The sequence below is a fragment of the Apteryx rowi genome, unplaced genomic scaffold (genome assembly GCF_003343035.1).
Source record: "Apteryx rowi isolate R43461 unplaced genomic scaffold, aptRow1 scaffold_436, whole genome shotgun sequence".
NCBI classification, from domain to species: Eukaryota; Metazoa; Chordata; class Aves; order Apterygiformes; family Apterygidae; genus Apteryx; species Apteryx rowi.
In genome coordinates, this window is record NW_020450690.1 from 257,836 (window position 1) to 285,450 (window position 27,615).

Here is a 27,615-nt window from a genome sequence, read left to right on the forward strand (position 1 = left end):
CCAAAGTCCTAGTCCTTGTCAATCAGCCAGCTGCAACAGTCTGACTGTGCACAGGGCTTAAACAGGACTATGCCCAACACCCCTATTGGTACATGAATGGAGATGATCACATTTTGTCCAAAACTGAGAAGTTTAGCTTTACATAATGCACACAAATCTGCAAACCAGAAAAGTAGAAGTGCAGCAAAAGAAACAATGAAGTAGTGTCTGAATACAGCATCTATCAGCAAAATGAACTTCCACAAAGTAAAACTATTTTTAGTTTTTCTGGATTTTAAGGTTCCACCTTTGATTCAGGCATGTTTTAGTAAAGTTCTCTCAAAAGAAATATGAAATTGAAATGAGGAATGTAAAGCTTTCAAATCCCTTTCAACTTAAAGCATTACTCTCCAATTTCCCTTTAGGCCGAGAAGGGCAACACACGACTCAAGCAACTGAAAAGGCAGCTGGAAGAGGCTGAGGAAGAGTCCCAGCGTATCAATGCAAACCGCAGGAAGCTGCAGAGAGAGCTAGATGAAGCTACTGAGAGTAACGAAGCCCTGGGCCGGGAGGTTGCAGCGCTGAAAAACAAGCTCAGGTAGAGTGCTCTTGTTTGGCATAGCTGTTCCCACTCAGTGAGAGCCTTCAAATTCTGAATTAAACTACAAAAGTGAAAAAAATCTGTTCAAGTAAAGACCAGACACCCTGAAGATACTGGGACATTACAGACTCCTTATATTAGCTTGGCAGATACAACCAAAGGTCAGATTAAGAAGGTGAAGTGAGTTTCATGGGCTGCAGCATTCTCAGGCTTTCAGCTGTGAGGTGAACAACTGTGATAATATGGCACAGGCCTTATGCTTTTTCTGACTGAAACTCCTGTTGGCTTAAATAGGAGTAGAATTAGGTTGGTTGCTTTTGAAAATACCCCTTGTAATAATGGCTGTATATACTCATTTGTACAGTTAAAAATGGGTAGGAATGCTCATGCTTTTCATGCTTTCACGCATGCCCAACTCACACACAGTGACTGTAACCAGTCTTACACAACATCACAGGCAGCAAAAGGCAAAGCACATTACGTGACTCTTACCCCAAAAGCCACTTTGGACTTTGCTGTGTAGGGATTCAGTGTCATCAGACCAAGGAAAAGACCAAAACTTCCCTTTGCATTTTCTTGTTAGAGCTGACTGGGGAAAAGATAAAGCAGCGTTCAGCCAGCTACATACCTGAGTACTGCTGTACTCACTGGGCCTGAAAATACCAGGTCAAAGAAATGAAGAGGTTGATTTGAATGAGGAAATTGCTGTGTCTGCACCATCATACTGTGAAACTTCAGTTTCCACCTAAAAGCAAGAGTATTTCAGATGAAAATAAAGCACCTACCTAGTTATGTTGTTACAACTCTTGTTCAGGTTAATAGTGTGTTTGCCAGTAATGTCCATGAATCTTCAAGTGTGGATTTACTTGAAGGTGAAGTGTTAGGAATGTGGTGGTCTTTCCAATTAGCACCATCTTGGGTGGTGCATGCTCCTGGTTGCCTTAGAAAGGAGTGGCTGCAGCCAGCCCTTTTTATGCAGTATAGCATAAAGTTGACTTTTTGTTTGATCTGAATGCAATGTAATTGGTTGTAATGTACTTTGTTTAATTATTTCAAAGTAATCTACCTACCTCTGATAATGACCATGTGCTTAGTATAACTGCCCAGGACTCTCTATCTCTGTTTCAGAGGGACACAGGAACCTTCGCAATGACTAAGCAGGTACCATGCCTTCAACTTTGCAGCTAGCTTGTGTTGTACAAATTTCCATTTTCTTTGGCCCAAGTAAAATTTATGTGAGGTTTCTGCAAACTGTGAAGGCTTGGATATCTCGGCATTAATCTGTTTTATCAAAAGAGACAAATATTACAATAATCTAGCTATCATCAGCTGTTCATCAGTGATTCATCTTTCTTACAACTAGGTTATGTACTGATGTAGACTTACCAATGTTGCATTGTCACTTCTCATAAGCTCTATCAACATGAATTACCTAATAAACTACTATGATTTTTTTCAGCATGAGAACTTTCTTGCACCTCTTTACAGCCACAATCAAAGATGAAAATGTTGCAAACCAAATATACCACTGATTAGTAAAACTGATTAAAAACACTAATGAATATGAATGGAAGCATCACAGCACGTTGTTAGAATTTCACAGTATTTCTTATGCATATTGTAATACTGACTCTAAGGTAAGATCCTATCTAATTCACAGGAGATTTGGGAAGACCTTATCTGCATGTGATTTATTACACATTCATGCCATCCAATCACAAACAAAGGAGAAAAATCTTGCCTTTCATTATACAGCGTTTTGCGCTTGTATTGCTTACAAATAGCTATTACTTAGGCTTTTAAAGCTATTTGTAGACATTATGTTGCTTGTCTACTGTCATTATAATGTAAAGCATAGACACAGAAATTAACATTGACACTATAACCTAGCACAGCATCTTATTATACTTTATCACACTCTCTGGAGATAGGAATAACATCTGCTTTTACAAAAATTAAAGAGCTACTGCCTTGTAATATTTGTATATCTTTTCTTTTACATATGCTGGATTTTGCTGTGAATACACAAATATTTAAAGAGGATGTCTTGTCCTTGCATGTGCCTTTTAGTCAGCTTAATATTTCCAATCAGACTGTTGTTCAAGCACTATTCCAGTAGCACCTATTTAAAGGTAGATTAAATAGAGAGATGCTAAGCAAAATACTAATGCTTAGGGCTTGTCTCAACTGTACACATTAATCTAAAGGCAGTGATGCAAATGACTACATGAATATTATCAAAGCCATAAACCTGTTTTAGAGAAACAGATTTAAACTAAAAGCATTTATCCACAGGGTCTGTACCAGTTAAAGTAAGTTTTAAGTTTACACATATTGCAACAGTATGTTAACAAGGGCTTGGTCTGTCACAGAAAGTTCACTTCTTTGTAGCCAAAACTGTACTGCAAGGCTTGGTTAGATGCTTCCTGCTACAGTCAGGAACTGTTACTTCCCTCCAGTCCCCTGTTCTCATATAGTACTTCAGTGAACTACCACAACGTAAAGTCATCTGACAAATGACTCACAGATAACAGCCCAGACAGCAGCAGTGCAAGAGGCTAAGGAGCTCTTTCTGGTGAGGACTGAAAGAACTTTATTGACAGGAATTAATGAATTTGCTGACCTAACCAAAACATTCTTGTTAAGCAGTAGCAGCAAATATCTGCTGTCATAAAGTAGCAGATACTGCCGTTTGACTCTGCCAAGCACACGACAGAGTAGAAATGACATACCCTTGTGTTCATGGCATGCCCTCCACACCAGAAGAACTAAGAATAGCTAACAATAGATCTTAGACCAAGTTTTATGGTCCAGATAATTGCTTGGTTACACCAAAGTTTAAGGGTAGAATAGTGGAAAATAGTAGATTACATACTAAAAGGAGTTCCACCTTGGAAATACAGGTTTGTGCCTCTGCAAAAGTTAGTCCAGCCAACATTCTTGCCCACATCCCTTGTACAAAAGATTGAACTTTGGAACTGAATAGTTGCTTCAGAAAGGACAACACAGGCTTAGTCTTCTGCAAGGACAAGACAAGCCTTTAAATATTTATGCATGATTGCTGTACCCAAAAGTGTGGAGTTGGGTGTATTTAACACCAAATTAGTAATTTTGGTATAACATTCAGTGATCATGAATTTATTTTGTTGCTTATATCTGTAGTCTCAAGCCTTTACAAAGGTTTGCTTATGAGGGGCAAGTGAGAGGCCACATTACAGAACATGATTGTTTTGTAGCCCAGTAGCAACAGTGGCCAAGAAGAGATAAATCCATCTTCTGTCTCACTTGTTCATACCTCCCCAAAAAATTAACCTGAGGATGAAAGTGTGCCTGGCTTGGGCTGTGGCTATGAAATATATTGGGGGGAGGAGAGAGGAAAAAGGGTCAAGATGGGGAAAAAGCATTTTCTGCAAGATACTTGCTCTGTTAAGCGTCAGCATATGAGCTATGATACAGTTCCAAAACACGGTGGTGGTTTCCTCTCTCCACTGCAAAAGAGGTTGGAGCTACTCCCAGCGTAGACTGAAATACATGCCGCAGCACCTGCGGTACTCCGAGCAATGCAGCCTTCGCAGAGGGGCGCGGTCTCAAAAAGCCTGCTGATTCCTGCAGCACCACTCCAGCCCCAGCCTCACAGGCCTTCGGTAACTGGTGGGCTTATTCAGATGAGCTCTTATCCAGCATGGCACCATCTCCTTGCTCTTCTAAGAGGACAGGAGGCATGCTCCCCCCTACTGACAGGGATACAAGCAGCCACCCTTGCAGCCCCTTCCCAGCACAACCAGTTGCAGTCCCCATTAGGCAAACGCAGTGACACGAAGCAGGGGCAGAGCAGGGTGTCTGGGGCAGGCAAGGCTACTTAGAAAGGAACTTGTGTGTAAGCACAGGAACAGGAAATCCCATCACACTTCCAAGCAACCGAGAGTCTCAGCCTGTCCACAGATTAGCCTTGTATGCTGGAGAGCAGAGTCACACTAGGGCCCCACAGCTGCTGGGTGTTTTGCATTTGAAAACCTCAGGCCCCCAGGTACTGTTACAAAACTCTGTGCTTAGTTGTGAAGACTACAAATGATCTAAAGCCTGATTTTTTCCTTAATGCAGGAGGGGAAATGAGCCTACATCTTTTGCTCCACCCCGTCGATCTGGAGGCAGAAGAGTAATTGAGAATGCAACAGAAGGATCTGAAGAAGTTGATGCAAGAGATGGAGATTTCAATGGAACAAAAGCCAGTGAATAAACAACACGCTTAAAAATTGCACTGCAGCAAGGGGAGGGAGGATGTTATTTAGCACCGTATAAGTCTACTCTTAGCGTCAAGGTCACATACACCCACTCCTCTGATGATAATAAAAGCACAACTGCCTTCTCTCCAATGTATAGATTGAAGTATCGCAAAACTTATTTTACCATGAAATGTATTTGAAAAGGTTTTTTAAATTCAGAGCAATTCACTTGGAGAGATTTCCACAAAGCAAGTTCTAGTAGCTCAACTTAAATCCCAGTGAACTGCAGTTTACACAGAATTTGAGACTGCTGCAGGAAAAAAGGCATTAGCCAGCTTTTCTTAAACCTGTCTACCCTTCATTTTGTCTTTGAGTATTTGATTAATATATGGGTTTTTTTTCCTGGTTACTACACCCCTGATGCACCATTCACAAGGTGGAAGTGCCTTTTTAAATCACTTACTGAAAAATAAAATATCATTTGTTCAAATTAAGTCAACTGTTATGGTTTTATATGCACCATGGATGTGCTTACACACTAATAAAAGGCTATAAAAACCACTCGAGTTTTTTTTTTTGTGCAGGCATCACTGGGGTGCAAGAGAACATGCTGGAAGAGAATGGGAGATGCAGTGGAGTTTCTTTACAACTCAAATACCTTTTGCAAAAGGTGAACTGTAGTCACTGAAATGAAAAATTGATTTTTCTTAAGCAATGGATTGTGAAGGAATAAAAAAATACATACACTCAGCTGAACATAAAGTGATATGAAGCACTCTGGACAGGTTTGCCTACTTCATGGACACACAGTGCTCTCTGAGGTATCCTAGGGTGTATCCAAGGGCTGGTAGACATGACAGAGGACCTGCAAGAAACCTGCGCTCTTCTGGTGTGGCAGCCAGAAAACAGACAGGGTCTTAACAGCCTACATTTAGGCAGTTTAGCCCACCCTTGAAGTCTGTATCTGTAGGGATAGTTCCAACTCAAGACTCTAAGGCATGGTGGAAACAATTAGAAACAACAACCCACACTGAATGCAGTGATCCAAGCCAAGCTATTCTGTATTAAGGGATCAGGACATTGAGACTTCTATTTTTGGAGCACTCCACCCAGACTGCAGCCCATTACCAGGAACTATCAAGACCTACCAAGATTCTGGCAGCTCTGGTACTTCCAGACAGCAGCTGGCTTTGCAGTCACACAGGGGCAGCAGAGAACCATACAGAGCAAAGCCAGGCATGGAGCTACTCTGAACCGAGTAGCTTACTAAAGCTACTCGAATAGCTGTAGTGAGTGATCACTAAATGTCTTAGATTGTAATGCAGGTGAACTTTAAGCAGTATAACTACAAGGAGAGTAAACCATACTGAAGCATCCACCTTGACGGCTAATGTGATCACCTGCTAAATCTAAACATTGTCCCTGAAGGCAACAAACATGAACATCAGATTAGGCACCACTTAGCCAACAGAATCAGAGCCCAAGGAATTCTGTCTGCTCATAAAACAGCAAAGGAAGAGTTTAAATAAAAATCCATTTAGAGCCATTAAGTTGACAATCTGCAGAGGAGGGGCATTAGGAGTTATCAGAAGAGCACACTCAGTTGAGTTCATTGCTTCATCAGCCACACAGCCCAGCTCTGTAAACATGCTCAAGGGCTGGCTGTTAAGCGCACAGTTGGTGAGTCTGCATGCGCAGAAACAAGATCGAGGAAGTCAGACTTCATACAGAATGGTCTTAAGCACCAATGCTTGAAGCAGAACCAGCAAACTGAACATGGAGCCCTTCCAACAGGATCTCATCCAAAAAATTATCATGCACACACATAGCAGTAGAGATTGGTCCAATGGTTACAGCAGTGCCCCAGCACTTGAGAAACTCAGGCTACAGTCCCAGTTCTGCAAAGCTTGTGACAGAATAAGGAATCTGAGAGTATCTTTAATAAAACTACAACTGAAAGAGTGTTTCTGCAATAGTGGCCTAGCCAAAGTTCCTGAATGACAGAAGGGTTGACGTTGGAAGGGACCTCTGGAGATCATGTAGTCCAACCCCCCAGCTCAAGCACGGTCACCTAGAGCACATTTCCAAGGATTGAGTCCCAGACAGCTTTTGAATATCTCCAAGGATGGAGACTCCACAACCTCTCTGGGCAACCTGTTCCAGTGCTCTGTTACCCTCACAGTAAACAAGTTTTTTCTCACGTTCAGATGGAACTTCTTGTGTTTCGGTTTGTGCTTGTTGTCTCTCATCCTATCGCTGGGCACCACTGAAGAGAATCTGGCTCCATCCTCTCTACGCCCTCCCTTCAGATAGTTATATGCAATGATAAAATCCCCCCTTAGCCTTCTCTTCTCCAGGCTGAACAGTCCCAGCTCTCTCAGCCTTTCCTCATAAGGGAGATGCTCCAGTCCCTTAATCATCTTAGGAGCCCTAAAGTAGTCATTAGTAGTCCTCTCCCAAAAGATGTCCTGCTACAGAGGTGACTATTCCGGACTAAACAGTTTTGAAAATTCTCAATGGCATATCAGCCCATAGTCTGTCTGGATATATCTGTGGTCACATTAATAACATCTCTCTCCAATATATTAATAGCATATCTATAGTATATCTACATATAATATCTGTAATAGTCACTTTAAATTGAAAACTGGGGCTCTAGCACAACCCCAACTCTCTACCTTATCTCAATGCTGATGCTCAATCTTGCTGCAAGCCAGCTTTCACACCAAGCAGGCAAATTCTGGCAATATCATAAGGAAAATGCAACTCGTCCTGAGCCATCCCTCCAGGCTACACAGTGCACTGAACTGGAGTCCATGTGTAAGCACAAATGACAAAGCAGCCCGTGCGCTTCAGTTCCTCATGGATAAGAAAAGTGTCAGTTCCCTATGCGAGAGGAGAGGACAAAGTCATGTTAAAACAGATTACAGCATCCTGAGCCAGAGTTCAAGATTTTAAGAAAGCATAATGCCAATACTAGGCAGTACATAAATCCCAGGGGCATCTTTACCTATAGCATTATTTACATTCCTCAGGGTAAGAAACCATGAGAGCAAGAAAGAGATACAGAAAGATCTCTGCATGTTGATTCAGCAAAGAAGGTCTCTTCAGGCTTCATTAATCAGAAACAGAGGAGATACTGATGACAAACATCTGTGCATAAATCATAATGACAACCTGCAAAAAAAATTCAAAATGAACCAACAACTACCATTCAAAATAAGCTTTATTCTGCTTCCCAGATAAGCCAACTTTGCAGATGGCATGAAGAATGGAAATGATCTGCAGTTATTTTCTATTCCAGAGAAATAGATACATCAGTGGCTGTTTTCACAGCATTTAAAAACAAACAAACAAACAAAAAAACTCCCTCCCCAAAACAAAAAGATGTTTGGCCATGATTATTGCAAGTACCAGCTTCTGTAATATATATTAATACCATGAGTGAACCCACTCCACTTAAAGAAGAAAAAAAGAAAAAACAAAACAAAACACAGTACTGTTTGGTAGGGAAGAACTCTAATTTAAAAATAACTCAGTATTCTGATACCCTTGATCAGTAGAAAGGACTTTTCAGGTTAAAAAGCCATTTCTAAATTAGTAACAGCTGAAAGTATATATTCTTATAGAAAAAACAACAAAAATAAAGCTAAAAAGCCTCTCAAATAACCAAGGCACATTAAAAAAGGGAGGTTTGGAAAGCAATATAACCCATCTACTAAAACGTTAGAACTAGCAAGTTAATCAGGTCTCTTGCTTCCTCCAGCAGCCAGGCTTTATATACAGCAAAATGGGATGCCTGTATGCTAAGCCAGTGCAAAGTCTCCTACTTTGCTGTATTCCTGGGATCTCCCAAGTACTCCAAGCATTAGACATTCCTCACCTTTAAATGCGACCTATTCTTAATGGCAAATTATTGCTTACAAAACCATCTTATCGCTACAGAGGCGGGAATTTGTGTTGCAGGATTCTGACAACAAACATCCTGCAAAGAGCTGAGCAGCTTCCCTACAGAAATACCTCGGGCTCCATCCAAAAAAAACAAAAAACAAAAACAAAAAAACCCTTCCTCTAATCTGGGTGACTGAGGCATACAACACCCAAGCCAGAAAGCCAGCACAACTAGAATTCAAGCCAGAACACCATGGTACTGTATCAAAACCAGAAGCCTGAGGAGCCGCACAGGGAATACTGCCTCTGCCATAGGCAGAGGGGCACCAGCTTTGACAGTGTCAAAGAAGCGACTTTCAAGGAGTTATTTACAGCAATTGACATAGGAAGCAATTTAAAGTACTGTGCTGGCAGTCAGCACTGCTTCATCACACTAGTCACACAGCTCAGCTAAGAGGCCACACTGGGCAAGACCACAGGAGACCACTGCCAGCTGCAGCTTCTTGTTCAGTTCTCACCTACCCTTATGCTGATGCCTGGTTGCTCATTAGTATTCTCTTTAAAACTAAAGTTTGAAATATATATATTTATATATATACTCTTTTCGTTTTCCAAAGCCAGACAGTCTTTTCAGAGCAGCATCTTGACAACACCTTGTGAGGGATGGCCCATTGATCCTGGAATATTTGAAGGCCGTGTTCCAAACTCTAGGCGTTTCACTAACCTGCAAATACAAAACAGAGCAATTAGTGCATTTGCTGTTCAGTTTTACCATCTTTATCAGATTAACTGGTCACTTCCAAAGAACACCACTCAGCATGAAAAATCAACAGATAAAAGAATACCACCTTGAACACTAAATGAGCCTGCTAGTTAACTGGGTTGAATTTCCACTGTAAAACAGAATCACAGAATCGCTGAGGTTGGAAGGGACCTCTGGAGATCATGTAGTCCAACCCCCCTGCTCAAGCAGGGTCACCTAGAGCACGTTGCACAGGATTGCGTCCAGGCGTGTTTTGAATATCTCCAAGGAAGGAGACTCCACAACCTCTCTGGGCAAAAACATAGCTCCATTTCCCTCTGAGTACTGAGAAGTGTATTTTTTACAGGTGTTGGAATTTCAGTTCTAGCATTACAGCAGTAGAAGTGTTAATCAGCTGTAGGAATATGCAAATGAATGGCCCTGGAGGCTTTCACATAAGAGCTTTCATGAGGTTCCTCCCCAGGCTGGGATAGCAAGTACAAGATGGAGCACTCCTTCCATAGGACAACTCTGGACGCTGAGGTAACAGGACAAACCAGTATCGCAGGAGCAAGGGTCTGGCTGAATAACTGAATCTGGAATGAACTCTATTATAGGTGCTTAATTTACAGAGAATCTAAAGAATGTGCAATACAGGACTGGCATATTTAAGCAGATACTGAACTGCAACTTGTAATATCCTTGCTGATATTTCTTCACTTGTTAAAAGATAACCAATTCAAGTGTCCAGACAAATTTCTAAGTTGAATCAGATAACTTCTTTGGTCGTTTGCTCTCTGGGAAAGCATCTTAATGACTGTAAGACATTTGGATTGGACTGATTCCATTATCTGCTTTCTTCAGTTCTCCCATAAACAAGAATCTAAACTGTGATAAGGGAAGTCCCCACATGCCATAATGTTCCGGAGACATCACTTGCACAAGAACATAAAGCATAAAACAAACTGAGCCAATAAATGGCTCAAGTTGCACTTCCCCCCATATAAAAACTGGCTTTATAATAAAATAAATTACACTTACTTTGAACTTGTGATTTTTAAAACTTGCTCCCAGATCATCTTTGAATTTTACCAGCTAGTGAGTCCAAATTTTAAACTGATATGAAACATTCAAATCAGAATCTTGAATAACTAAATTTCAGACCTTTTGAAAGCAAAGCTTTACTAAAACTAAGATTTAATACTAAATAGAACAGTACCAGCCACAGAGTTCTCACTAAGAAGCAACAGCAGATCAGCACTAACCCTGTATCACACAGAGGCTGGTGAGGACTCAGGCGCGTTTCAAGGACATCTCTGTTCATGCACATGGACACTGTGGTTCTGTTTGGGGACTGGTCATACACAAAGTTTCTGCAAGATGCAAGTTTGGACTCCAAAGCCTAAAGCAAACACAGATGATGTAAGTGTCAGATAGCATCCTTCTTGCTCATAAGACACCAAAATGACATCTATGACATTGTTTTTTGTTAGACAAGCTGTCTAGTAGAGGAACCTTGCTGATTCCTGACCCCAATTCCTCACACATTCTGAATTTTTGAGGGGATGAACCCAGTCATCGCAAGTGTCCCATTGAAGCTGAATCTGTTCCTGTAGGGGATGTTAAGGAGCTCATGCTGGTGTTCATCAGGAACAACACAAATGCCTCAGCTTCCTCAGGGAGATTTTGACACCTTTCTTACAGGCATCACTTTCTAGATAACTGAATGTTCAGTTGAGCTCTCTGCTTCCCTGGCCAGACAAACATTAGGTTGTAGGTATTAGGCAGTGTCTGAGGGAACTGAGCCACAGATACCCTGTTCTCCACCACATGCTCCCACCCTAGATTGCTCCACCTTTGTTGCTAGGTTATCTTTCAGCTGTTTATCTTTCAGCTGTATCAGTTGTGCAGTTCAGCCCATCAAAGAATTATACAAATGCTTGGGCCAAAAAAAAAAAAAAAAAAAAGCACTGGGGCATGGGGAAGAAGACAGAAGGAAGATGTGGATAACTTTTTCAGCAGCACCACTGCCTTAAAGGTCAAGCTACAGCCTAACATGGCATTAGGCCCTGCTCAAAACACTACTGGGCAGACTCCATCAGTACCCTCCTGGGCAGCAGGCAGCAGCCTGCTTTCTTCTCTGCCCTTCACAGGAGCACATCAATGCCCTCCATGGGAGCAGGTCCCCTCCTCATTTATTCTCACCAGTTTGTTCTTCCTTCACATGCTCTTTCAGGGACTTGGAGAGGAAGAAAGGCCAGGACTCTGCACGGGATTAAGATCTCAGAAAAAAAACAGAGCTTGGCCCCATCTTTATTTGGAGGTGGACAGAAACATGCAAAGCCCGGGCCAAATTTCAAGGCTTGCTTGGCCAACATAAGGGCTGAGCTACTCTTTCCAGTCTCCCCTGAGCATCAGTGCAGAGGGTCAGCTCTGGCTGCTGTCTCAGACAGCTCTACCTTTGCCAGGGCATTGGCTAACAGCTAATCACTCACCCCTACTTTCCGCAGCAAATCTCCCACGATGTTAAGTGCAGATATTCTGGCAGCAGGTGTGAGAGGGGTTGCACTGTAACTGTCCTCAAAACCTGCAGGGCAGGTTAAAGAATGACACATTACCCACTGTGAAAAAAGCTTTGACACTGGAGGTCAGAAGACAGCCTGACATACAGAGCAGAGGAAACATCAATATCTTCACCTTTTTCCATCTGACCTTCAGATCTTCCACATCCATTAAGAGTAGGAAGCTCTGCCTCACTGATGCAGCTCAAGTTACACTGTCCTAAGCTAAAGTCTCCAGATATGTGTGGCTTAGGTTTCTAGAGATGTGTGCTAGCAGCCCACCCTGCTTCTCTACTGCTGCAGTGAGACCACAGAGGTATGTTCTTCATCTCTCATTTTTTCTAGAATTTCTGAATCCTCTCTCTTTTACAGAAGCATGAATAAGTGAAACATAATTTTTAGGTTGAGAGTACCTAAGCCCACAATCAGACTTTGTTAGTAATCAGAGCTGTAATATCAAATCATCAGTGTATGACAGTACAAGAAACTCCCTCCATTTACTCTCCCCATACATATGAACACAGTTACTCAATCTTTCTGGAGTCAAATTTCTGGCTTTTTAGGTGAGAAGATGGAGAGCTAGTGTTGGAGGTGTGGAATATTTAAGTAATTTATGCTCATGAAAAGGTAACTGATACTACTGGCATGAAAGCAGAGATAAAGTAATTTAGTACAGACAGCTAAAATGACTTATCCTGCTGTTTCAGAGATTAAAAAAAAGTCTCTCAAAGACTACCTACTCCACTGAGAAGCCAATTCATAACAGAAGTGTGGCATCAAAGATCACACTGAAGTTTTAAAAATTCTTCTCCTAAATTAGCCCAAATGTCTCTGGGACAGTTGTGAAGTGCTAGTAAAAATCCCAACAGCTCATCTTGTCCCTCACAATAATTATTACTAGACAGTTCACATCAGTGGAAATTAATGGCCTACAAATAAACACCCAAAATCACAGTCTGAATACTGAGACCATGGTGATTAAAACACACATCTCAGTGCCCTTTTTCTCACTCTCCCTGCAGCTAGAAAATGTGGTAAAAACAAGTGTATCAAATATTATTTCTGTGTCGGTCCCCTGTCAGTCACCTCTCCTAAATGTCCCAGGAGTGGATATGTTCATGTTGGGTGTCCGGTGTACCGAAGGGGTTGAAGGCACAGATAACGATGCTTGCACTGCCGTGTCTGTTCTTTCTGTTTCCACAGTGGTTCGCATCGGTGTTTTGGGTTTCTCCTGTTTCTGCTGCACCGCAAGCTCTTGTCGTAGATCTATGAGATAAGCAACACAAACAAAGCCTTTGGAATATGTAAGCACCAAGACAAACGCAAGTGAAAAAGTTTGTTTTACTCAAAAGAATACTTCATCTTCACAAGGAGAATAAAGCCATTTATCTCTCTAAAGATTACTCCAGGCATATGCTCAAAACCTTGGTGATCACTAAAGGCTTTCCTGGGACTTTGGCTCAAGGTGTTCTTGTAGTATTAGTTCAGTTACTACTACCTGGCTGTAAGCTTTGTATCCTTTCAAAAGGTTTCCTTTAGGCAGGGAATTACCTTCCTGCCAAATGTTACAGAACGTGCAGAGGCATATCAGGACGGAGGCTTTGCAAAGTGGTACACATTGCTTACGTCCCAACTCCCTGCCGGGCTGACACCCAGGCAATTCTATCTGTTGCACCCTTTTCCCTTCCACATCGATTTCCACATCTAGCAAATGTGAGCTGAGGCCAGGAGGAAGCTGTGTCATTATCTAGCCAAGGAACGGAGCCCTCATGTCCCACAGCCTGGCTGTAGCTCAGAGAAACTGCCCAAAGGTACAGAGTCTGAGCAGAGCTGAAAATAGGTTTTTACAGCTCCATAGTTACATGGCTCTCCTTCTCACCCGGTCTTACCAACAGGTATCAGGAAGCTAGCATGTGAAGCTACTCAGAGACAACTGGAAATCAGTCACAGTCCTCCCATCTCACCACCCCATTAGTGTCTCATTGACTTCATTTCTCACAGGCCAGGAAACAGAGGTTAGGGGTTACTAACATTGTTCTTGGCAGGTTACAAGAAGCCAGACCAGCGCATGCACCAGCTTGGCTGGCTCTACTTGACCCCTTAAGGCCCTGAGGTATTGTCACAAATCAGAAGGTTGGCAGACTTTTGCTCCTTTGAGCTGCTCTGGAATGAGGTCAGAAATTCAGGGAGTGGGATGGACAGTCCTGAAGTTTCCTCATTTGCTTCTACATTTCAGATGGCAGGTTTAGAAGAGGAAAATTTAAAAGACAAGCTCCAAAATACATTGGGAGGACTGGACAGCTACAAGTTGGAAGGGGAGAAAGTGAGAGATAGGAGTAATCCACTATCAAACCTCTAGCTTCATCTTTCAGGCGCTGCACAGACTCCAGAAGATTCTCTTTCTCATCCAGTTCACTCTCCAGAAAAGCATTTCTTTCAATAGCCTGGTTTAAACGCTGTTCAAAATCCTCCAAAGACATTATAGTGGCTCTGAAAGAGAGTGTACAAGATGTCACTACCAGATCCTTTAAGTGCATACAAGAACCGCCTGTCCTGCAAGAGAAAGCAGGATCTGTTTTTTATTTTTGCTTGTACGATATGACAGGGGAGTAGAGGTGCTGGGGGGAGGGGGAGTCACATTTCCCATCTGCCACAAATGTCATCATCAAAATCATCACCTAGAGTGGTTAGTTCAGAACAGCAGCGCTAACAAGCACCACACCGCAAACAGCTCAGGGTCACCCTGCTCACAAGACAGGACAGAGCTGGAAAAAGAAAACACAGAAGGATAGGTCACCTTTTTGCTCTTTCCAAGTCATCGTTGGCTTGTTCAAGTTCTCGAATATATTTCTGAAGTTGATCTTTAATAGCTTTTGTCTGTGCCAGGTCATCTTCCAGCGCGGAGATTTGCCTGTACCCTTCTGAATGCTGCATTTCAATCTTTTCCTAACCAAAGACAAATCAAACAGCGCATCAGGGACTTAGCAACGCACATTCTCTCCTTTCTTTGGTATTGACTCAGCCCCCTTAAAGAGAGAGGGGGATCCCGTAAGATTTTTAACATTTTACTAGTTATAAGGTGATGTTTCTCAACAAAGCCATTTGCTCCCATATTTCTGGACTACCAGTAGGCAAGATCTCTTCCTGTCACTCCTTATCATTAGATGGTGCTGGGGAGCAATTTCCAACCTCCAAAGCACAGGGCTGTTCCCTGCTCTCCCAGACAGTTCTCCCTTGGGCTCCCCCATCTCTCCTCTACTCACGAAGGCGCAAGAAACATCTGCTGCATGCAGAGAGCTTTCAGCCTTTCTCCAAGGGAAAGACTTAAACAGCAGCAGCTGGTTTGTTCACATGTGCAGTGTCTCACTCAAAGGCAAAATGAGGAAAAGAGCATGCCCAGGTCCTACCCAGCACAAGCAGGTGGCCAGGCATGCAACAGGCACAGAGCTCTAGAGCTCCCACATCACCATGCAATCTGGGTGAAAAGGAAAAAAAAGGAGGCAACTGGACAGGCAAATCCTACCCTGCTGCTGTAAGGTGCAGTTGACATTCACAGTGGAAGGGCCCAACAACCAGCATCGCATTTACAAAAACCACCCAGCAGTGCCACAGAGAATTTACGGGACTCACCAGGCAAGTAGCTGGCTAGAACGGGATTGCCTGCCAAAGGCTGTAAGCCTGCCACCTTCCCCATGATCCACTTTTGTAATGGGAAGAACATCCACTGATTTCCTGGGGCAAAGTGAATCTGTGTGCATCCCTGAGCGAGATCCAGTGCAATTTCTGAGCCCCAAGGACTCTAGCAGTGCGCAAAACAGGATGTGAATGAAGCCACTTATTTTCAACTACAAGACAAAGTCGAGTGGTACTTAGGAGTCCAAATGACAAGAAAAAAAAATATCTAAGCATGCCATCAGAGCTTGTTACATACTCCCGTGGAGCCTGCAAAATTCTTCACTGCCCTGTGGTTTTATTAGCCCAAAGCAGGTTCAGAGCTCCATATCCTAAAACATTTCAGGTGTAATTATGTAACATGATTGGGACATTATCTTAAAACAACCTCTGTCTCCCTTTAGGGCATGTACACAAGGGTACATTTGGGAGAGGCACTAGAGGAAGGAAGGGTTAGCTTCTCCACGCAACATCATCTCTCTCCTTCTGCTGTCTCCATATGCAGTTAGCTCTACATCATGTGAAAAGCCTCACAGCACATCATCTACTGCAACACTTTATCCCCACCACCTTGATATCAGATCACTTCCACACGCCCGAGACTTTTTCTGAAGCTCCCAGACTGCTGTATAACTAGCATTCCTGAAGTGCTTCTCAGTCCAGCCTGCAAGTACAATACACTTGAAATCACTGAAAACAAATCCAGGCACAAGAATTTGAAAACCAGAGTGTGTAGTCTAGCATGACTAATAATTTAAAGAGAGTTGTTTTAGCACATGTAATGCAGAAACAAGGAGGAGGGAAAGATACCCATTCTGAATTAAGAAATTCCTACTTGATTACAGGATGGTGACACATTGCCATAATTCCTGCTTTCTGAAGCACAGGTGCATGCTGAATTTAAGCACCCTAAGCTCTGAGAGATGGATTACTTTCAGCTAGCTTTTCAAGACTCACTAAACAAACCCTCCAAAGCATTATTTCCATTTAGTTTTAAGTAGCGTGAACTTTGTGGTTTCTCAGGGAGCAAGCACACATAACAGGCTGGTAAGCTCAAAGCAACAAGCTGTGTGGGCCTGGCAAGCTTCAATAGTGTTGACCTACATGTAGACACCAGCCATTGATGGGCTCAGTTAACGCTGCTGCTCAACAACAGCTTCATGAGTTTAATGTTTTGCTCTTGAATTGATTCAGATAAAAGACCAGAACTGCAAGGTCTGAGTCTTTGTTTTTAGCCAATTGTAATAAACTGTCAGCTGATCTGACCATCAATAGAGTCTCTGTTCCTTCACTGCAGGCTGTTACTGCAGTTTTCAGGCTGCATGAATAACCAGTTGTTACAGGTTTTGTTTCAAGCAGACTATGTTTTTATAAAGTTATCTACCGTGAAGAATAAGTAAGGTTTTTAAAGTATGTTTACTCTCCACTTCTTGAAGATTTATGTTGATTCCTGTTTCATTCCCAGTTGTTGCAGTAAGATTGTTCATAGTCCACTCCTGATATTTCAGCTCTTCTTGAGAAAGAAAACAGTCCACCCTCTCCCTAAAATGGTAAGTAAATGGACTGCAGGTTTTATTTTTGTTGAATCATTATGCCTTCTCCCCACACCCATCAGCTTCCATGGGTATATGTGGCTACATGGAACAAAGTAGACAACTACTCCACACAACATGCAAAACATTAATATTGCAAAGGCATTGATACAACAAGAATAAAGACCAGCCTGAAGTAACAAGCACAATGAAGCGAGGTGCAGAGTTGCTGCTATCAGTATGAAAAATAAATAAATAAATCACTGAGTGGGGAGGCAAGGGGAAGGAAGGGCAACAGGACCTCTGTCTGGAACTGAAAAATAATTCCTTAGGACAGTAATCTGGGCAATAGTCATCAAATATAACTCTTTAGACCAAAAAAGCATTGTAAATGTGGGTTAATCACTTATACATACATCTTCACTCCCATTAGCTCACTATTGCATCCAATTGAGTAGAAGCGTAATTCAATTCATCTCTGCTTCCACAGATACCAACCTTGCCCTGCAAAGTACACGATAGTGTTTCTTGAGTCACTACAGCTCACTTATGAGTGAAATGCCAACAAGATTAGACTTTTTAAAAGGCCCACCAACTTCAGTGACAATTCTTCTTCAAGTTTAAGGAAACCTAATAGTATTTTCTAAGCCTGTCAGCTAGTTCAGGGGAGAACACTACCCAGTAGCAGCATCTTCAGTGAGACTGAACTACTTAAGCCTCTGTGGTAAGAAGTTCCATCTCAGTAAGCTCATATCCCCTATGTTTTATAATTATGAAAATTAATGCTTTTCAGCTGGTTCTTTATTTCACAAAAGGCAAACCAAGTGTGAGGCGGCTAAAACGTTTTTCCCACATACAAACAGCTCCAGTGACTAAACCAGGAATTAATGGGTTTCATGGCTCTCAGTTCTGTGCGTTACCTACCGGATGCTGCTTCCTAGCTCTTCTAGACTATACCAGATAATAATTACACGCAACTACATAAAAAGGTTTTAAAACAAATTAATTCTTTTTGTGTAATGCAACACAACTTCAATGTTTGTATTTTGATTGTCCACATTATTATCTGGGTCTGCACAATGCAAACAGCAAGAAAGCCATGAACAAAAGCACTAAGTAGATGGAAGAAAGAACAGAACAGCAGCGCTGGTAAGTTCATGTTTAGTCTCTACTCTACTGCCAACAATTTTCTCCTGTCTCAAATCCATCCTGAAATGTAGCCACAACCTGCAAACCTGCTCAGTAACACACAACCTGCTCAGTAACATTAACTGAGGTATTTATCACTCTCACAGTGGACAAAAGATAGATGTTTCTTTATTTTTCATGACTTTTCAGTTTCCCATTCAATTTCTTTGAAGCTCCCTGTCCACAAGGCAAGTTGAATCTGCACAGTCTCACTCATCTTCGCACTTAGGATGCAGACACTGTATGCATCACCCATTCCTACCTTAACTGACTCCAGTTCCATTCGCAGACGATTGTTTTCTGATAGAAGGTCTCTGTTTCTGGACTCTGTTTGTTGCAGCTGAGCCTCCAGTTCAGCTTCGTACTCTCGACTCCCTTCCTGGAACTCGCGCAGTTCCTCCTGGGTATTCTCAGCACTAAAGAGCAATTCCAGCAACAGAACTTATCACAGTGAACCAAAACAACCTCTCTTGTATACTTGAGAGGAAGAAAAAAAAAAAAAGAAAAAGAAAAAAGAATCTATCTATATGTACTTCTCTTTAACATAGAAGACTGTCCCTCTCTCTCGACACACATAGTCAAAAGAAAAAGAGGACTGTCTGCAAATGCTTCCCCTTAAGCACAGAAAACCACCCAAAACAAATTGTTAAAAAAAAACAACCTCCCCCTCACCCACTCCCCCCAAAAATCCCCCAAGGTCTGTCTTTATGCTAACAGTGTTCAAGACATATGGAGTCTCTTAAGCCTGCACACAGTCTACCCTCCATCTGCATATTTAACCTATTAAACTATTTAATTATTCATTGGGAAATATGAATGAAGACGTTTTCTGTTAGCAATAAAAAGAGGGGAAAAAAGGGAAAAAGAAGGAAAGGAAGGCCTATCCTTATATTCTAATCAAATAACTTTATTAAAAAAAAAATCCTACAATAATCTGAACAAGCAGCACTGAAGGGTCTGAATACCTGGTCTAAGAAAGGATCCACCAATATCAGCATCAGACAAGTTTGGAATTTTTCAGGCTCTACTGCATTTAGACTGACATACTGAGCTAAAAGGAAGAGCAAAGCATGCTGCATCTCAGCCAGGGCTCTTCGCCCATCTAGGTGCTGCCAAAAACCATCCTTGATCCATACAGATATATCAAGGGTGAACAGCAGCATCTCTCTTTTTGTGATGGCCTGGGTTATCCACCCCCAACAAGGTTCTGCAGAGTGTTCTGTTTACTCAGGCCACCCACAGACTGCAGTCAAGAGTACAATTTCAGCATACACAGGGCTACTCAAACCAGAGCAGGTATCAAAAGCAGCAGTGCCACAGCAGCAAGATTCAGTGCTCAAATGAGTACAAAGGACTCTGGGCTGGCGTAGCTTATGCAGAAGCCTGTGCCACTGCATTGCTATCGCTACCACTCAAAATAGCTGAGCTATCTTGAATTTCTCTCTCCATGTGCTGCTATCTATGACTTTGCATGCAGCGTGTACACATCCTATTGAAAAACTTAAAGGAATGAAGTCATTGCCTTACCACTGCTTATACTTCATAGCCAGCTCCTTCCAGTATCTAGATTCCTCCTCCACTGAGCTGAAGCGATGTCCTTCTGAGTCTTCCATGGTGAGTCCCCAGCTGAAGTTAGAACTGTTTCATTTTTTCACCCCTGGAAAATTAAAGGATAAAACATAAGAGCTAATGTTCTGTAGCAAACTACCTCAGTGCTTTTTTTCTGCAGAGTGGTGTACCTCTCCTTGCAGAAAGTCACTGGATGACTGGAGACCAAATTAAAGACCAGCCTGGACAAGGCCCTGTCATCCATGCCATGAAAAGTGAAGGAATAGCAGTATCTACCAGCAGGATCTACCCCACCTTCTGAGTGCACAGCACAGAACACCAAACCTCAGGTATTATCCACAGCTGTGCAGATGCATGCAGAACACAGCTGAAAAAAAGATATCTCAGAAAGAGACACAACTTCAGCTCCAAAGACGGTGCAATTAAATTTGATTTCAACAGCCCTAAAGACGCTTACCCTGAAATTAAAGAGAAGCTTCAGAGAGACGTGGAAGAAGTAGTCGAGAAACTAATTTCCATGTTAACGTTTCCAAGAACGCCCAATTTATTTATGGACATAACTGCTGGATACATGTGAAAAATTTCTCCCAAAGTCAAGGCAAATAAAACTACCTGACTTTAAACCTGAAATATCACCATCTGTATACGGCTGAGAGCTACAAGACATCTGCATACTTCAGAAAGCCATGGGAGAAAGGAGCTCCAGAAGTTCCCAGGGAAGAGGGGATAACATATCCACAGAGGTTTTACTGCTCCGTTGTATAATATCACCTGGTTGGACTAGATACACAGACAGGCACCAGAAACTCAGTGAACAATTCTGGCTTTCTAGCTATCCCTGTGCCAGAATAAACCCAGTCACAGGATACAGTCCCAGATGGGAATGACACATGAAAGAGAGCCACATGGAAATCAAGAACCTTAAGTTGGTCACTCCTACTTGAAGACTTAAGTATCTAGACATTACAGTTAAACAAATGCCCTCTGATGGGCTTGATGCACTCCAATAAACATGTCACTAGCAAATATCATTTTATATGAGTTAGTCTTGACAATGGAGAAATATCAGACTTAATGCTCTGGATAATCTGCCCTGCGCAACCCTGGGCAAGGTAACAATTCCATATAGACATTATCAATTTAATAGAAACCTCAATAGATCAAGCACAGTATATAAAGGTGGAGTCAAATACCTCATTACAGTGGCAGTTGTCAGAAGCCTAAATTACGAGACTAAGAGTTGAGGAAATATAGTCCAACTATCAAGTCTCAGCTCTAGATCTACAAAAACAAAGCAAACTGAGCAACAGTCCCCAGAGGTAATCCTAATAGGGTAAAGAGAAAACATAGTCAAAGCCCTCAGAGATCCTTTAGATACCAGTCCTGCCTTCTACTTCTCTTATTTTGAATATTCAGGAAACACTGGAGTAGACCTTCTGAGCAGCGTGTCATAGCTAAAGAAAATGTACATCCATACACACTACACTCAATGAATGACAATGATTCATAACCTGTGTTGACACTTTCCTCTTCTGAAAACCTCCTGGTTTAAACAGGATTAACAGCCATCTATCTATGTGGCAGCTCTCCTGAGGCAAACATAAGAAATTCTGACCACTACTGATGACAACGGTATCAAGTAACCCAATGAGCTCTGGGAATCTAAAGTCCAATCTTAAAAGATCCAAGCAGTGATGCAAAGCACAAGTGATTTTTCATAGCCTAGGTGACTTTCAGGATGTAAACCAGCAAAGAGTAAGTGGCTGTCACAGCTAAGTGGGCTGCGACTACACATCTACAGGACTGTGCCCAGTCTCCTTGATGCACAGTATCAGTTACCCGCTTATGAAAATTATACTCTCATTTAATTGGGAGCTGGAAGGGCAAAGGAAAAGTGCTTACGTTTTAGATTTATAATTCAGTTTCTTGACACAAAATGTTGATTAGACAAAGCTACATCTCTTTTCTCATAGCAGATAAAACCACCTCATTTGACATATTGATATGCTTCCAGCAAGAAGTCTCAAGGCTGCTGCTGTCTGTATATATTTTCAGAAACATATACTGGGGAAAAAAGAGGGGGAAAAGGGGAGCAAGCAAGAAGCATGGATTTTCCAAACAGCACCCTTGCCAATTAAATACAGAAAGCAAGACCAAGCACAATGAACTTTCCTGACGTAAGAGCGTTTATTACACATCTTCTCCATTATTTTTAAGCAAACTGAAAGTGCCTTTGATGTTAATAGACACATTTTATACTTAAGGCCCTGTGAACATGTTCACCAATCCATGCAGAACGCTTGTGAGGAAGACAATTTTCTCTCCTTTACAGAGAAGGGACAGGGAGGGAGAGTCAGGTGCAAAGAAGTGATGCAGTTGCAACGAGAAACCAAGAAGGACCAGCAAACCACTCCAGAGAAAAGTAAGCCAAAGTATCCCTAAGACAGTTATTTCTCACCACTTGGACAACAGGAAATTTCTGTATTTCTTCAAGAACAGTGATTCCACCCAGGGTATGCCCAGTTGTGTTGCACAAATTAAAACAGACTTCAGAAGTCTCCAAAAGGGAATTCTTCTGGCTGATGCAGGCACTACTATAAATCCCATGATATCTCGTTCAGACAGCCAACAGACATGATAAAAATGATGAAGAAATACAAGACGTCTTGCTCCTGAAAGTGCTCAAAAACGGCCTGGAATCAAAAGACCTTCAATTAAGAGGTACAGCTCCTGTTGGCCTCCAAGGCTTGAACATGCTCATAGCTGGGTCTCACTTGTCCTTTCACGTTGCACTTTGAAAGGACTAACAGGAGCCAATAGATCTGCATTCTTTTAAAATTTTACGGGTTGTGTCCAAAAAGACATTTACTAACTGGGCTATAAATTTAAAAGGGGGCCTACAGAATCTTAATAACTTTCAGAGAAGCTTAAAGATGCTATCCCTTTCTGTTGTTAACTGTCTTTGTAAACACGAGATTAGGAACCTACCCAGACCCACTCAGGGTGCTTTCCATTAAGAATACACCTATTTCATAGTTACCATTACTAAGTAGTACTTATAATTTAAAATTAATTTTTAAACTGTGAATACATGGAAGAAGGTGGACCTATATTTATTCCATAGGGATGACACAACATGGCAGATTGTTTCACTACCGTTCCTATGCCACAGGCACAAGCTTTTTGCCTGCAACATGCAAGAAAGACCTATTAGGTTCCCTATACACCTGCACTGTATCTTGCTGTTTTCTACATTAGAAAGGACTAGTGAAACGGAGGGCACAGGAGATGTGTGACCGCAGCTCACGAGGATTTTCAAACTAGCCAAAGATGCAAGATAAAAACTGAAAAGAAAAACTTTAAGTTTTGGACAAAGTATTAAATCTCATTTTTGACTAAATGTCATAAAATTAAAATCTCAAATATTTTTTTCTGACACGCCAGTAGAAATGGTAGGGCTTTGATTTTATTTTGTAATTTCCTACTGCATTCACCACTTGACCTTTAACTAGTTTGGAGCTAGTATGCAAAATTACTGGAAAGTAATTAACAAAACCAATTAGGAACTTTTCATTTCCTAGGATCAGTACAAAATAGGGGAGGGAATTGTGAAGGGGGTTTTAGCATTTTTTTAAATGGAGCTAAATGTGAAATGAAAAAAAATGGAGGGGAAAAAAAAAAAAGAAAAAGAGAAAGCCACAGCCTACAGCATGCACACCCTGGCTGCACCTTGTTTTTGCACACATCAGTGCCAGAAGATGCATCTGGCCAGACTTCCTGTGTGCAAGCCATACAAGTGCTGGTCACAGACATTACAAAATCTCTACATCATACAGGAAGTGGAAGTGTTCATGGGTGGGGAATGGACTTCTGCACCAAGAAAAACACCATCTACATATTTGTTCCCAGATACAATTTCACAGAAGCGACAGCAAAAAACAATACTTAAGGAAAAAAGTTAAGAAAAGCCACACGCATAACACTATTGAAGGAAATTAAATTTAGGAATAAGAATGCTGTAACCAGAGTTAAACTCTGATCAGGGTCTGAGTTCACCAAATTTATAAGGACATCAGCTTAGATTCTCTTTTAGCCCTAAAATAAAGGGTGGAAAGCAACCCTTGCATATCAAATACCCTTTTTTTACAAAGTAACATTTTAACTTGGTGTACAATGTTAGCCTATCTTTATACCAGGGCCTGACTCAGGGCAATTCCTATTTTAATAAAGTGTTAAAAAGGAAGACAGGAAAATGACTATAAGAGCAAAACAGCACCACAAAATCCAGTGTGTTAGCCATAGCACAGAGGATGAAGCTCCTACTGGACACTTTTCCCTAATTGTAAAAAAAAAAAAAAAAAAAAAAAAAAAAAAAAAAAAAAATTGCTCCTGAGAAGTAATTTCCCAGTCTTATAAAAACTATATCTGCTTAAAATAGTTTCCCTGCAAGGGTCTTCCTGTCACATAAGGGCTTATTTTCTTTTGTTTAATCAATACAAAAGAGAATCACCACAAGAGAGAAGGAAAAGGAAGAGGTTACCAGAGAGAGTGCCAGGATTACTACCAAATCCCGCAGCTAACGCCGAAAAGAAGTTCTCTCTGCAGGGTCTTCTCTCTCAAAAAGCCTTATTTCAGCAAAGCGCTCACCTTGCCAGGTACCAGTCCAGCTGCAGTATCTTTGAGTTTTAAGCGAGTTTTAAGGAAACTCCACCAAGAGTTGTCTCCTGAAATGCCTGACCTTGATGCTTCCAGCTCTAACCCCGCAGGTCAAAAGGCAGCAGCTCTTCGGGGCTTCCGCTCCCACGCGCGGGACAAACCCCGGGAGGGAACCAGCGCCTGGGAGCACCTCCCCCGCCCCCCCCCAGCAACCCTTCCAGCAGCTCCAGGCAGGTTCAGGCTCGCAGGGGAAGATGCGGGAAGGGAAGGAGGCAGGGAAGGAGGCAGGGAAGGAGGCAGGGAGGGAGGGGGCGGCCGAAGCTCCTCACAGCTGCCCCCGACTCCGCCCCGGCCACAACCGCCAACGCGCGCGGAGGAAGAGGGACGGGGAAAGGTCTGCGCCCCGCCGCGGCTTCCCGCCACGTGGGAACCGCCCCGCCGCCCTCGCGGGGGGGGGAGGGGAGGAGGACTGGGAGAGCCCCCAGCCCGCCAGCGGATGCAGCAAAGCCCCGCGCTCACCGCCTCCGCGGGAAGGGCCGCCCGGCTCCGCTCCGCTCCGCGCTGCCCCCGGCCGCGCCCCGGCCCCTCCGAACCATCACAACCGGCCCGGCCCGCCGCCCCATTGGCTGCCGGTCACGTGCCCCCGGCGGGCTCCGCCAATCAGCGCCGCCAGAACGCGCCTCCCGGAGCGCTTGGAAACTTTTTGTGTTACTTTCAAACGGGGCCGGGAGCGGGGAGCGGGGCCGGGAGCGGGGAGCGGGGAGCGGGCCGCCCCGTCCCCCTCCGCAGCGGCAGCGGCACAGCCGCACACCACACACCGGCCCCGGGCCCGGCCGCCTGCGCCCTCCGCGTGAAGCACGCTGCACCCTTTCAGCCGTGTTTCGGGAGCTGCAACGGGCACAAGCGCCTGCCTCTTCCGAGGAAGATGTTCGTGTTACCGTGAACGTTTTCATAACGTTAAAAATACTTTCCTTTGAAATATAAAAGAGGAAAAGCTTTACATCTTTCTTCCTTTTTTTTTTTTTTTTGGATTCCAAAGGCTATTCTCTTCTGAAAGAGCAGTGAATAGGTGATATTAACTATTTACCATAACTGCAACATTTTTCCCATAAAGTCCCCTTTCTATTACCAAAACAACAAGATTCTGTGCCTAGTCAAGCTATCACTAAATTCACTGTTGCAAGGACAAAGTCTTTTATGAAACACTAGAAAACAGCAGGCATCTACACCTCCCCCTGATGTCATCATTCCAGAAAATACGCTCACAAGCCTCAGGCGCCCGCAGGAGGAACGAGCTGGCCACAAACAGTGACAGAGCTGAAGCTCAGCGCAGCCAGTAAATTGTGTGACATACCGTCACCCTCGGGATCGATAGGAAGAGGGCTGAGGTACGCAGATGCCTTCTCAAGGGCCAGAGGCGTGTTCCTACCAACAGCGCACACAAGCGCTCGGTCATTAGGCGTGTCTGGTATTTGTTTCCTGAGTCAAAACAAAAACACAAATTACAGCACATATAGAGAGATGCTCCAGCCCACACAGGTATGGCCGCATGGCACCGAGTATCACTCTACACCCTTGCAGCCAGCTCTGTAACTGCTGGATGAGAGGCACCCACGTACAGGGCCTGATCCCAGTTTCAGTGATGCAATACCAGACCCTGAATTAGGGCCTGGAGCAGAGTCTAATTCTGCAAAGATTTAACTGTCTAAATTGGGAATGTGCCTCTCCCTAAAGGCTTCGTAGAACAAGACTTGGTCTGTAATAAAGATGATGGATTCTCTTCTAGCAGAATATTCCATTAAGAGAACTGTATCTATAGCTAAGATAACTTTAAGTGAAAAAAACTGAGTAAAATAATTTGGAGGTCAAATGTTCAGCAGAAGTAAATGGGGACAAGCTATTATACAACTCTAAATAGAAAACTAAGGTATTTTTAAAAATTGGGTCAATAGCAATTTGTAGTTCTGCCATTACGCAAGAATGTTTATCTTATTGGATAAGTTACAAAAAATAAGGCACGTGCCATCAGAGTACATATCCATAATTCAAAGATTTATATATTGTTTGCAGGTTAGGTAAGGTTAAGTAAGAATATTTTACTTCAATTCTTTGAATCTTGGGAGGATAGTGTGAGTAGGAACTTTAATATTTTTAATATTTCTCATCTTGAAATAATTTTTATAGAGCAAAGTTTATTAGATTTCAGAGGAAGCTGTTTAGCCTCTCACCTAATTCCAAAATAGTATACTACTATCTTGAGAAATGATAGACGCTCAGAGGCACTACTGTACAAAAGCAATAAATATTAATACAAAGGTTACTATAATTACTATCATTGCCTTGTTTGCAAGAACTATGAGAGCATTTGTCTGTTTTAAAATCATTTATGTTTTAAAATGCTTTTATTTTTATTTTGCTGATGAATAATTAATAAGCAGCAGTTTTTGTTGTGCTAAGGATCACATACTGGTTATTTTAATGAGAATGCTACTCCAACTCTTCTAGGAAAGCAAAGTTAGGAAAACAGTATAAATCATAAGTGCTGATAAGGTTGCAGTATCTTATCTTTTGGCAATAAGCTTATCATGGAGAAACCAGTATTTCAGAATAGGCAGGTGTGATCATTCTGGGAGAAGGAAGTCACAGTACATGACATGTTCCATTATTTTGACAATGCATGTGAAAAATAGCTGGTTTTTTTTTTTTTTTTGAGTGATCTGACATCAATATAACATAAATCTCTCTATATTTGTCTTACGTCGGTTTCAATCTTTCAATATTGCTTTATGTTCAGTTAGTTAAAACAATACAAAATTAATTGGCCAGGTCATTCTCAGAATATATCCTGCTTGTTCTATAGCCCAGGATTTAGGCTTTCTCTAACCCTCCAACCTAGCAACCAAAGCTTAACCACTATGTTTAATACTTCCAAAATTTAACCCTATGACACACAATTTTAACTGATAAAATAGATTGGTGTTAAACCCAACATCTCCATTAG

At 42.3% G+C, this 27,615-nt stretch overlaps 2 protein-coding genes across 10 annotated transcripts in view; one reads left to right on the forward strand and one right to left on the reverse strand.

The window, feature by feature from the left end:
- MYH11 (myosin heavy chain 11) overlaps nucleotides 1–5,364 on the forward strand; it is a 64,363-nt gene extending 58,999 nt beyond the window's left edge. For 2 of the 4 annotated variants that reach the window (XM_026076664.1, XM_026076667.1), the window contains 2 exons: nucleotides 405–577; nucleotides 4,682–5,364. In XM_026076664.1, the coding sequence (XP_025932449.1) occupies nucleotides 405–577; nucleotides 4,682–4,817 (309 nt within the window). In that variant the 3' untranslated portion in view covers nucleotides 4,818–5,364. Of the gene's footprint in view, nucleotides 1–404; nucleotides 578–1,708; nucleotides 1,742–2,039 lie in introns of all 4 variants that reach the window. The other 2 variants (XM_026076666.1, XM_026076665.1) reach the window with 2 other exon arrangements.
- Nucleotides 5,365–8,011: 2,647 nt separating this feature from the next.
- The window catches only part of NDE1 (nudE neurodevelopment protein 1), a 21,923-nt gene continuing 2,319 nt past the window's right edge, over nucleotides 8,012–27,615 (reverse strand). For 2 of the 6 annotated variants that reach the window (XM_026076669.1, XM_026076670.1), the window contains 9 exons: nucleotides 25,969–26,093; nucleotides 19,917–20,046; nucleotides 18,652–18,805; nucleotides 14,795–14,943; nucleotides 14,351–14,487; nucleotides 13,084–13,263; nucleotides 11,932–12,023; nucleotides 10,702–10,838; nucleotides 8,012–9,418 (listed from right to left, as the gene is read on the reverse strand). In XM_026076669.1, the coding sequence (XP_025932454.1) occupies nucleotides 9,325–9,418; nucleotides 10,702–10,838; nucleotides 11,932–12,023; nucleotides 13,084–13,263; nucleotides 14,351–14,487; nucleotides 14,795–14,943; nucleotides 18,652–18,805; nucleotides 19,917–20,002 (1,029 nt within the window). In that variant the 5' untranslated portion in view covers nucleotides 20,003–20,046; nucleotides 25,969–26,093 and the 3' untranslated portion in view covers nucleotides 8,012–9,324. Of the gene's footprint in view, nucleotides 9,419–10,701; nucleotides 10,839–11,931; nucleotides 12,024–13,083; nucleotides 13,264–14,350; nucleotides 14,488–14,794; nucleotides 14,944–18,651; nucleotides 18,806–19,916; nucleotides 20,047–24,498; nucleotides 24,551–24,605; nucleotides 24,823–25,133; nucleotides 25,189–25,968; nucleotides 26,094–27,615 lie in introns of those variants that run through there. The other 4 variants (XM_026076672.1, XM_026076673.1, XM_026076674.1 and 1 more) reach the window with 4 other exon arrangements.